The sequence below is a fragment of the Magallana gigas genome, chromosome 3 (assembly GCF_963853765.1).
Source record: "Magallana gigas chromosome 3, xbMagGiga1.1, whole genome shotgun sequence".
NCBI lineage: Eukaryota > Metazoa > Mollusca > Bivalvia > Ostreida > Ostreidae > Magallana > Magallana gigas.
The window spans coordinates 19,722,381-19,735,213 of NC_088855.1; the positions used below are offsets into that span (position 1 = coordinate 19,722,381).

At 33.1% G+C, this 12,833-nt stretch overlaps 1 protein-coding gene across 1 annotated transcript; it reads left to right on the plus strand.

Annotated features, from left to right (window-relative positions):
- The first annotated feature begins 3,367 nt into the window (after window positions 1–3,367).
- On the plus strand, window positions 3,368–9,978 carry LOC105347209 (protein mono-ADP-ribosyltransferase PARP15). The gene is made up of 12 exons (XM_034480860.2): window positions 3,368–3,485; window positions 4,148–4,227; window positions 4,353–4,580; window positions 4,752–4,973; window positions 5,616–5,771; window positions 6,174–6,219; window positions 6,384–6,466; window positions 6,743–6,979; window positions 7,258–7,482; window positions 7,637–7,780; window positions 8,130–8,643; window positions 8,870–9,978. Exons 1-12 carry the CDS (start codon window positions 3,422–3,424, stop codon window positions 9,133–9,135), a joined length of 2,265 nt encoding a protein of 754 aa, XP_034336751.2. The 5' UTR covers window positions 3,368–3,421; the 3' UTR covers window positions 9,136–9,978.
- Window positions 9,979–12,833: the final 2,855 nt, after the last annotated feature.

Sequence of the window (12,833 nt, forward strand, 5' to 3'; positions counted from 1 at the left end):
TTCATTCTATGTCATAACATAAATTGCAATTGAAATGTCCAACAAGAGTAAAGCAATAAATTCGTGGCTTATATGTTCATTTAAAGAGACAGTACAGCTGAAAACATTGTGTCGTTAGGAAATAAGAAATAACGATGATTGTGACAGTTGAAGTACATATAAATCCCTTCCACATACTTAATTAATGGAAATCGAAGGGTCGAACAAACCGGAGTAATATTACGTCGTTTATTTGTACCACGTGGATTTTGATTGACAGTGGAAGATACATGATGAAAAATACACCTCGGCTACGATTATCATGGATTACGAGGTAAAGTGACTCTCTAAACGGAACACATCATCACTTTTTCGATAAATTATAAATGGTTTACTTTTCAGTCGGTTTTTACAAGTATATGGAACAGTAAGAAGCACAAATGTATAAATTGGGGCACTAGAAGGGAAACAATTTAATTGAACAATCTCACGGCAAAATGTCAAAAACATTTTCAGCGGAAATTCTGTTAGAATTTACGCGATAAATGGCATAATTTTGAACGGTTGCTTATTTTTACTGAAAGTGGATGCTGTATTACAAAAGATTACGTAGGTACGTGCTATTTATAACTGAAGGTATTCCGTTCGAAATCCTTTCCAATAAAACACAATTACATGTACAAGAAATTCCAATTTTTACATCATACATTTTTTGTACAGTCCTCAGATAGATATTCTGATAATGAGGGGGGATGTTGCAGTAATCCCGTTGACCTAATTGAAGAGCCTAAATTCAGACGGGGTCGTGGAAGGCCCAGGAAGGTTAAGGGATCTGGAGGAAGAGGGCGACCCCAAACACAAGTACAAAAGATAAGGGACCCCCCCCCCCCCCCCAAAGCGGAGTAGGATTAGAAAGAGACGTAGTGTAGATGAAACAGTGGCCGTTATACAGGACAGGAAGCAGGTTATAAAGGTAAGTAAACTCGACTGGATCTTCTGAGCATATGAGATGATATACACTGTAATTACTACCTCTTCATACAGAGTTTAATCTTCCTTAGATATATAAAAAATAGATGAACTCTCTCCAGAAGAATTGAGAAGCACACTGCTTAAGGTTGTTGATGAGAACCCTGAGTATATTTTTAGTACACTAGAACCCTGCCCGGGTCCATCACATCATCCTACAACCCAACTGCCTTGGTGAAGTTGTGGTTTTTGTAGAGACATGCCTACAGATAAGGAAAAGCTATACTGTCAGAGAAATGCAGATAGCTGTGTGTCTCATCTACCTGTGAGTATCTGCATTTAGTACTCATAATAACATACAACTGATTTTTTAATTTTCAATTTTTGTAGTTTATTTTCCACTTGTATTTGTTGCAGGATTTTGATGTACATGTACTTAATCTGAATGAGGCAGTCCTTGCTCTAGCAAGACTGTACAGACAGGACATTCTTGCCATGCCAGAGGATATTGACAGAAATCGGGCCAATCGACACACTGCTTACCGCCAGTTTGTGTTGTGGCACCACGGCAAACTTGGAACGGGCAACTGACGGGTCATTCCAAGCTGCTGCATATGGCGTATCAAAGACAGATTTCCTGATCCATATGGCAATTATATTGGGTTCAAAGATGAACTGTTGGAGTTATAAATGTACAGAAACATATAAAAATGGAACATAGGAATTTGATTCAAAACGATGTCCATGTATTTATATTAAACAGTTTTTGTTATCATTTTAAAGATGTTTAATTTGGAAAAATGTGAATGAAATAATTGTTGCAGTTAATTTAATTTTTTTAAGGTTAAAGTTCAGTGTTTTGCAAAACATTAATAAAAAAATACTTTTAATTAAGGACACAGGAGACGTTTCTCAATTTTAAATAATTTTCTTCTTAATATATTATCATATATTAATTATCATTTAGACCTGTTAATTCCCAAAAATTCAGGGTACATTTCAGTGCTAAAATATTTAGAATTTTTTAGGGGCTTGGACACGATTTGACTTGTAATTTTTAAATTTCTTTTTTTTTATTTTCAATGTTTATACTGATAAATATAGAAGTTTATAATGCTATGTCAAAATTTGAAGGTCAAATATCAAGTTATAAGCAAGATATAGAGTTCATAATTCTTTGTTTTGTAAACAAAGCTCTCATATTGTCATTTTTTACATAGGTGTTGTATTGGTGTACGTTTCACTCAAATGTATCTTTCTTTTGTTGATAATAGTATTTTTGAAGATATTGAATTAGTTTAAATTGTTTTTTACATGTCCAAGACGTGGTAATTCTCTACATCACATTTTTGTAAACAACTATAAGACTCGAGCTTTGTTTACATAACAATCAAATCTTACCTCTGTATCTCGCTTGTAACTTGACTTTAACATTCAATATTTTGGCTAATCATTTAAAATGCACCAGTAAACCATTTTATACTTAAAAAATAAAAATAAAAAAATAAAATGTTTGATCTCAAATGGTGTCCAAGTCCTTTTAAAATAGCATGCAAAATTTGAATGCTTTTAAATAAAGTTGTATGATATATTTTCAATTGAACACTTTATATCTAAATAAAGAAAGTATCATATAACATAAGAATATAATTATGGAATTACCTAATGGAAATCTTCACATTGTGGAGATAGGAAAAAATAGAAAAAATGGAAGATAGGTGGCATTTGACATTAAAACGAAAATTTAGCTGATATTTTTCATATTAGAACCTGGTTTTTAAAAATCTTAATTATGGAGAGAATAATTTACAAAGACCATTTGGAAAAGCATCAATATTGATTTATATGCGGTGCGTATTTGGAAATTTTTGTTTAGAAAAGGTGGAACTTTTTTTATCACAGATTTTCCGTTTAACATAGGCTAAAAGGCATTAGTTGCATCAACATTTGAAACGGATCTAATACATATTTTAAATATACACACGTTTAAATAGAGAGTTTTTAATTTTTTGAAGAAATGTCTTATGAAACATAAGAATATAATTATGGAATTACCTAATGGAAATCTTCACATTGTGGAGATAGGAAAAAATAGAAAAAATGGAAGATAGGTGGCGTTTGACCTTAAAACGAAAATTTAGCTGATATTTTTCATATTAGAACCTGGTTTTTTAAAATCTTAATTATGGAGAGAATAATTTTCAAAGACCGTTTTGGAAAGCATCAACATTGATTTATATGCGGTGCGTATTTGGAAATTTTTGTTTAGAAAAAGTGGAACTTTTTTATCACAGATTTTCCGTTTAACATAAGCAAAAAGGCATTAGTTGCATCAGAATTTGTAACGGATCTAATAGATATTTTAAATATACACACGTCTAAATAGAGAGTTTTTTTTATTTTTAGAAGAAGTGTCCGGGGTAAAACTCAGTTTAGATTATATTTTCTCTTTCCTTTTTTGTTCATTTTGAAAATGTCGGACAGCGAACTGCCTGTATATTTACTCTTATCAGAGTATGATTTAAGCGCAGATGAAGGTAAGATGTGTTAAAGCCTATTTTAATTCTTATTAAAAACTGATCATTATATTTTGACATTTACGATTGCAACATACAAATTGCAGATTTCTGAAATCGAAAATCTACATATGTGGGAAAAATAGCGTCTCCTTTAAATATGGTCACAAGTCGGGCAATGCATATTTATCTCCTCACGATACAGATTTAAAAAAAAATGTTTTATACATTGAGCGAAGCCTTTCCTGGGCACTGTTATATTTAGCTGGTTTAACTTTCGTGATCGTGATCCAAAAATGAAACTCAACACAAAATCAATCAACGGAAAAACTTCTTTCAACAAATTGAAAACTGATTGCATTTACATTTCTCCCCTCGTATTATAATCATGAATAGACACCACTTGCTTTTATTAGAATACATGTATCTTGCACATCTTAATCGTCTAGATCTATTTTATGAAATGGGCACTTTGTTTTGAATAAGGGTTTTAAAACAAATCATTAAAGTAACAATTTGCTGAGAGGTGGGTTCACATTTAAAGAAGTAATGGTGCACATATCTTGATAAAATATACATTGAATAAATGTATGACAATATTTTTAAGAACAACATTAATAAAAGTATTATTATGTATTAAGATAAGGTTAGCATTACTGTTCACGGGCATTCCTTTTTTGCAGATCCCGTGGAAAGTGATGTATCCAGGGATTACAAAAATGTTAACATATCAGTTAAAGAAGGCGCTTTAGAAAAGGAAGAGGTTCGTGCATTCAAAAGTCATTTCTTATTGTTGAATAGTTATTGAATAGTTATACATCATGGTTTGAAAATTCAAATGAAAAGAATAAAACTAAGTAACATTGATTACGTAATTGTTAATTTAAGGTTGACGTCATTGTGAACAGTACATCAGAGGAGTTAGAGCTATGGCATGGAAGAGGGGCTCGAGCCTTATTGAAAGCCGCGGGGGTGGGGCTACAGACTGAGTGTAACCAAAAGTACCCCACGGGGATTCAAAAGGGAGATGTTGCAGTAACTGGACCGGGAAATCTTAGATGTCAAACCGTCTGCCACGGGTGTCTTAAGAAATATGGATCAAATGGTGCAGAAAAGGTTTGTTTTAGGCTTTTGTTAACAAATTGATGCTCCTCCCCGAAAAAAGTTAACTATTAGCTGAATAGCTTGCAAGGGAAGTTGTTTATGGTATTGCTGAAACTTTAAGTAAATCAACTGTGACAGAAGAAGATATTTGATTGATAAATTAAATATCCATTACTATTACAGATACATATGGAGTTCATATCCAAATGTCTAAAAGAGCTAGACAATCAAAAGCTCTCTTCAATAGCTTTCCCTGGTCTTACTACCGGCTTTCACAAGTTTCCAAAGAATGTTGCGTCTAAAAACGCATGTCGTGCAATTGCACAATACATTGACGCCAACCCCAACACCAGCCTGAAGGAAGTTCGTTTTGTTATACATCCCCAAGACAAAGAGACGTTTAAGGTAATTACAGCTAAGCATTAAATCAGTAAGTGGCCATCCACATGTCTTCAGCTTATTGTCCTTTCTAAAGGTGGAATAACACACCTGGTAAAAGTCGCTCAAATTAACAGTAAATTATTTGATAATGGAAGATATAATGATGAATAAAGTGTCAAATAAGCGCAAAATTGCAGTTTGGAGGGAAAAAATGAATATCTTAAAAAAAAATTCAATTCAGTAAGTAACAACAAATATCCCTCTGGAATGTACGCATCACAAGCCTGACATTATATCCACATATCTATATCAGTTGCCGTTGATAAAATCCTAGTATCAAAATATCGTTTCGATCAAAGATCAGCCGTTTTTCGAAGTTGTGTTATTCCACCTTAATAACAACAAAAAAACTTTAAATTTCATATTACATGTTTCTCGCATTTGATTATGGATACAAATTTCTAATTTTGCAAAAATTAAAACCATATACACGTGTTCAGACAATAGATGTTCAAAACATTTATCTGTACAGACGGATACATGTATTTCTCAATGCCATAAAATAACTATAAAGGACGAAGAAATATCGACTTTAAAAATGTTTTTAAAATCAGTCAATTTCTTTTCCATAAAAACGATTTTTCTGTTCACTTGTTTCTTTTATAGGCTTTCTATAATGTTGTTAAAGCATGGGATTTAAGTCCTAATGTTGCTTCAAAGAACATGTGCCGTGCACTTGCCCATTACATAGACACAAACTCCAGCAACAGCCTAAAGGAAGTGCGTTTTGTTATACATCCCGAAGACAACGATACTTTTTGGGTAAAAAAGGCAATGATTTGGTAGTTAGACTTGAGATACAAGCTAATGACTTCTGTAATGTTAAACATATGTCCAAAAACATTAACACTTTATTATTTCATGTGAATATCGCTGTGATTATTTTTTTCAGACAGTTGACTTTCAAAATATTTCTGTTTAGAAGCATGCAAGCGTGTTTCCTAATTAATGTTCTGATAAATATTTATTATCAATAAGACGTAATAGCCATAACGTTTGGACCCTTTGAGAAGGCTAACATAGGCTTTGCCTGCTGCCTAATCCATTTATGTATATATATATTTGCATAATAAAATATGTTCAAATCAATTCAAAAGTCTAGACCCTAGTATCCTACACATGTACCAAAAACCTTTTTGGTTGCTTTATGCTCTTCCTTTTTAGGCATTTGGTGATGCTATTGAAGCTTGGGATTTAAGCCCTAATCCCGGTAAATATTTTGCACATCAATTCCATGTACAAATTATATGTATTCCTTCACCAAGCTCTTCCGCTAATACTTTCATCATTAAGAAAAGGAGACAACAAAGTAATTTGTAAAATATTTCAGATTAATGTATCAAGTCGATGCTGTTCTTTTTATTTTAATTTCAGACATCGAAAGAAAAGTTGTGTGTAGATTCCTGATAAATCAAATAACCGTCCTTATCAAAGTCGACAAGATTGAAGAGGAAGAGGTTGGTTTCAAAACGTGACAATTTACTAAAACTTGTTTTGACAGGAGATAGGCATTTACACACTAGGCAAATCTGTAGAGCTTAGTATGCCTATTACATAATTTGCATTTGTAATAATGTCTTTTTTCATTTTAAATTTGTATTTCGGTATTCGGTATTCCATAGATTAATATAAAACAGTTTACAAACTATATTTTTACAGTAACAAAAACATGATAAAATTGAAAATTAAAATCTCTGAACATAACATTAAATACCATTTTTCTCTTTTTAAAGGTCGAGATGATTGTCAATAGTGTGAACAAGACCTTAGATTTGGAAAAAGGGTCTCTATCCAAAGCCCTATTAGCGGCTGCTGGTTCAGAGGTGGCAGACGAATGTCGACGGGATCATCCGTCAGGTGTAACTGAAGGAAATGTCGTCGTCACTTCCGCCGGACAACTAAAGTGCAAGACAATTTGTCATGCATGCCTCCCTCCCTACAATCAGAGTGACAACGATGTCTCAAAATTGGTAATAACAAATATTTTCGAGATACACAAATATGAAAAGTAAAAAATAACCCAGATGAGTATTACTTTTGTGCAGGGAGCACGTTAAAAGTTAAAATTCGATTTCGATATCAACTTCCTAAAACAATTCAGCGGTGCATATTTCAAAAATGATTTTAAAATATAATTTACCTCTCACTTTGAAATCACAATTGTTACCAGATTTAACATGTCGTATATCAATGTGTACTGAAAGTAAAACACTTGCAAACTTTCAAACATCTTTTTGTTCTTTGGTAGGATATACAAAGTATTGTAATTAAATGTCTGGAAAAAGCCAATGAAAACCAATATAATTGTGTAGCCTTTCCGGCTCTTGGGACCCTCTACAAAAACTATCCGGCGCAAATTACAGCTGAGGGAATGCTGAAAGGAGTCAACCAGTTTTCGAAATCACACACCCAGTCGTCCTTAAAAAGAGTTATCATTGTAATATATGGTGACCAACATGCAGGAATATCAAAGGTAGGCCATATAAATACAGATATATTGCTTTTTTAAAATAAAGGTCGATGTTCTAATAAGTTTACTTCGTTAAGCAAATGCAAGAATAGCTGCCGGTTTTCGACAAGCATTGCGACCAAAATATTCAATGTTACACTATTTGATACGTTTGTAGGCGTTTGTTGATGAGTCTGCCTCATACCGAGGGGCGTGTTCTGGACCCGAGAGGGGAACCCAGGAGTTCTGTCGCCAACTGTACCACAGAGAACTCCATCCTCCTGAATACTGGACCGAGTTTACCTCGGATAAATCTGTTAAGGTATTAAAGTTTCTGTGGTACATTAATATTCGTGGAGATCAAACCTCGAGGATTTATTTAAATTAAAGATTCGTCTTCGTAGGTTTGTGGGAGACTAAAAATTATTCCGCGTTTTTTTACTCTTTTAATTCGATGAACATTTGATTTTGTGGAAAGGCTACACGTTACCCACAATAATATTGGGTTTACAACTTAGGTAGCTGGTGATAAAACAGTTTTTGCATCAATATTGCACCGATATTTAGAATATTCTTTTTGAAAAAAAGAATTCTTATCATTTCATGTAATTTGCCCAAAATGTACGTAAATGTATACACTTTTATGCATCAATAAATATGTCGACTTTCAGTTTTGGAAGACCGAATGCGACGAGGGTTATCATAAATTGGTTGATGTGGATTCCTCCACACACAAAGCTGTGGAAAAACTTGTCCAATCCACATGGCAGTCTCAAAAAGTAGGTCAAGGCCGCGATGCAAAAGGCTTGTCAGAATTAAAGTACTCTAGCCTTAAAGTTTTGAAAGTACAGAGACTGGAAAATATTGACGTCTATGAAAACTACTCCCATTTTCGAGCACGACTTTTCCACAAATCTGGTGACATCGGCATATTTGAACAATTGTCTTCTCTTTCGCAAAGTACAGGAGACATTGCAACAACCAAGAGTCTGAAAGAGGACTCTATTCTTAAAAAAGAATTGTATCCTGAAATAAATGAGCATTTCCTCTTCCATGGAACCAAACCGGACACATACAAAAAGATTCTGTCTCAGGGGCTGGATTTTCGCATGGCGGGTGAAAAAGGAATGTTCGGCCAGGGAGTTTATCTTGCAGAAAGTTCCACGAAAGCTGACCAATACACGGGTAAGGCAACACAGAGAGATTTTAAAAAAAGAGGGTATATTTTGTTATGTAATATATCTCATGTTCATATTTAGTTCATCGGGTCGTAGTAAATACAAAATGTATAACACGGCATATCTGCGGCATCATTTTATTGCAAAACCGCAAATGATGCTCGTCTATGGATTGTGTTTTGGATTTGCTGAATATCTCTTTTTTTGTTTAACCATTTTCATTTTATTTTCAGACGACAAATCAGCGAGAAGTAAAAATGAAAAGAGAATGTTCTTGGTCAGATCATGTCTGGGAAAAATTCATCTCGCCAAAACAGCCAACAAACTCCAGAGGCCGCCGTGCTTTCAAAGCGGATGTGAATCGGACGCCTGTGAACATTCTGAGCGCCAGCGCTGTGACAGCGTGGTCGGTGACGGGAGCTGGATCTTTCGAGAGTTTGTGACGTATAACCACCATCAGAATTACCCAGAATACCTCATCACTTACAAAAGAGTGTAGTGTTGCGGAAACACAAATGCACACACGCACGATTTTCGATGATTGTCATTGATATAAAAAGGTTTGTTGATAGATATTTACGTGCATTCACTTGGGTGTATGTTTGATGAACAGATATTGTGTTTTTTATTTCGTTGGGCGTTAATTTCTGGAGAAAAGGTTAACCAACAATAAAACAAATTAGGCCACCACATATTATACTGATTTCACATTAATTTTTAGTATGAATGTTGTAATATAAAGCTTGCAAAGTTTACAATACTTGCAAACTGTAAAATATTTTTACATTTCCCCTTGTGTTTGTATTTTACTTCCATGAATGTAACATGGGTTACATGTACAATAATATTACCTGTACTTGTTTGCATTTATTATGTCTTTTTTATTTAAAACTAAATATAATATATTTGTGATTTTGTGAGTCGTTGCATAAAAATCTATTTGCAGTGAATATTCTGAATGGATCTACGTCTAAAATATATCAGATTTATTTATTTGTATGTAATAATTGAAAGCATGTGTGTTTATATTTTGTTGCTATGCATGTTGTATCCTCCGCTAGTATATATAATAGTATTTTTGTCTTGTCGCCTAGAGGCTATTTTTAATACGTAGATCCATTCAGTTCCTTTTTCAACCCACTTTACATTTGTACAGTTATATTTAGATATATTTATTTGTATGTAATAATTTAAAGCATGTTTGTTTGTATTTACATGATATGCGTGTTGTATCCTTCACTAGTATATAGAATAGTATTTCTTTATAGAATAATCTATCGTGTCGCCTAGATGCTATTTTTAACACGTAGAACCATTCAGTTCCTTTTCAACCCAGTTTACATTTGTACAGTTATATTTAATTCATAAAAAAAAATCAATAAAAAATTGTTTTTACATTTGTTGAATGATTGCGCATTTCATATTTTGAGACTTACTCTTTATTAGCAATAATTGTGAACTTTGAAAATATGTGGGTTTTTCCATAAAATCTATAGACCAGTTGAAATATAACGAAGTCCAGGACTGTTTTACCTTGTGATTCAATTTTCAACCAGCAATAATCAAAACAAAGAAGTGCACACACATAAATTAAAGTATTTTATTAATTTTTCCTAAAATAATTTTCTTATTCTAAAGTTATATATACTTGTCACTTTTCAAAATGTAATCGTCTCTGAAATCATACAGATTACTTGAAAGGTCTCGATGGTTGTTGCCTATTTTAGACTGTATTGGTCTCTTTTTGAATAAAAGCTCAAAATGAAAATAGAGAAAATATCCAACTTTAAAATGTATAGATTTTTTTTCTTTACTAAATAACAGTTCAAAGCTAAAAAAAATCATATCTTAAAATTTTACGTACATGTCGATCTGGGGCCCGTTTCTCAAAAAAGCCTACGTCCAGACTAAATCAGGGACTAAACATCAAAACCAGACTAAGTTGCGTTTCACAAAAAGGCGGAAACCTAGTCGGGACTAAATTTGTCTTTAAATCTACGCCTGCTAATGGGTAGGCGTAAGTCCGTAGTCTGTACACAAAAATGGCGAGCGTTTTGTTTCTAAGGCAAAATAAACAGAAATTTTTAATTCTGGGATTGTTTAACATATTATTAAAGAAACATTCACATTTATTGAGATATTTGCTCATGTACATATAACTTTTTTTTATTAAAAAAAACAAAACCCACCCCCCCCCCCAAAGAAAACCCTATTGTTCGATAACTTTCCTTTTTCTAAATATATTAAGATTAAATCAATTTGATAAATAATGGGCTCAAGTTACTAAACGTATGTAATAAACATTACTACTCGGTATACCCCGATAACTAATATACACACAATAATTAAAAAGATGCCTTAATTCTTAATAATACATGTATTCCACAACAATAACTCCGAGTTCATGCATCGTATAGCTGAATACAAGCATGGATTGATAATTGATTTTTAAATCAATACTCAGTAAGCGAGTTCTGAGACCATTTTAATGTTTCTAATAAAATTTGAACCCATGAAACGAAACTGATTTCAAAACATTGAGAATACATTTTTAATAGGAGCATCTCAAAACGTTTACAGTTGTAATTTGTGCTTGTGTGTATTTGTATGTTTCTTGCCTATTTTACGAAAAATTTTACAACACGTTTGCATTATTTACAAATTTAACTAGCTAGTCATACTTATTATATATACAAATGTATACCCCAAATAACTCAAAGCAAATCGGAAAAAAGTAGGACTCAAACGTACTTAATTGTTAGATCTAAAACCGCCCTAAATATCTTCTCCGGGGGAGGGGGATAGGGGATTTTTAAGATTTCTTTTCCATTAAACTTTAAGAAACCATTCGCTCATAAAACATTCTTCAAATAGGGAGGGGGTTCTTAGATTTTTGCTTTTATATCTATATTTTAATCAAGACTATATACTGTATACTGGAGAACTTTCGTCCTGTATAATCTTCACCCTTCTACACTTGCAAACAATTTCGCTCTGTCGAGAATTCTCCGAGTCACAGTTGTGTTTCTAGTTACTTAAAATAATATTAGGCATTGAAATTCTTAAATTCTTAAAATCGCCTGCTGACAACGAGGGTGAAATGGTTGAAAATTAAACGGGGGCAATGAATTCCTTGTATAAAATATATATTATTTTCAACACCCTCCAAAAAAAACCCCCCAAAACAAAACAAGCAATTAATTAAACCAAAAACAGGAAAAAGGGTACAGGAGACTCTGGCCTCACATGTTGTTATTTATTGTGTTGATAATTGTAGAAAATATCTTTCAAAACTTTTATCATTTGAATCGCAGAAAATCAAGAATCGTTTCCATGTCATTGTCTACATTCTGTCTTAATTCCTACAATATTGGAACAGAGGATGGAATTTTTCTTTCTTTCTGTTTGTAGACATGGACAAGGTTCATATATTAATTTCAGTAGGTTGCTGTTTAAATCATAGCCATATTATTCAGTGATTTAATTTAAAAAAAAAAGTATACAGCCTTATCCCAGCAGCTGAAAGTGTCTAAGTATCTATATGAAGAATGACTGATCATTCATTCATAAGCAGGCATTTCTACTGTACTCTGTCCCTGCATTCTCATATTTTCAATTTTACACGAATATTGGAGTTAATTTCTATGCATTGTTTCGTACATGATCAATTTAGCACAATTGTGCTTCAATATCGTCTGAGATGAATTCAATTGTCTTGAATTTGGTTTTTGCAACCTCTTATGTCTGCCCCTTTCATATCACCTGTATTTTCTCTAAAATTTCATTATGTCAAGACGCGTATAGGCATTTATTCTTTTTTTTAATTAACATTAACTGTTATGGACAATTTTAACTTGAACATTCTGTGGTGTAGTATAACTTGATACTTTCCAGTAAATGTACTATGAATCGAAAAATTTATCCACCACATATAATCATAGCCTCAAAGCAAAACAAAATACGATGTGCGCATGCTTAGTACTCAGCGGAGATGTCTTAGTTCTTCGACATTTAAACCCTAACTTACGCCTCTTTCAGAAACGCAACTTAGACCCGACTAATTATTGGCGTAACTTTGTTAGTCGGACTAACTTAGGCCCAAATTTACGCCTTTTTGAGAAACGGGCCCCAGATGTTTAAAAACTGTAAAAGGAATATCAAACATTTACTTATCAGAGTAACAAGGAGTTTTCCTGT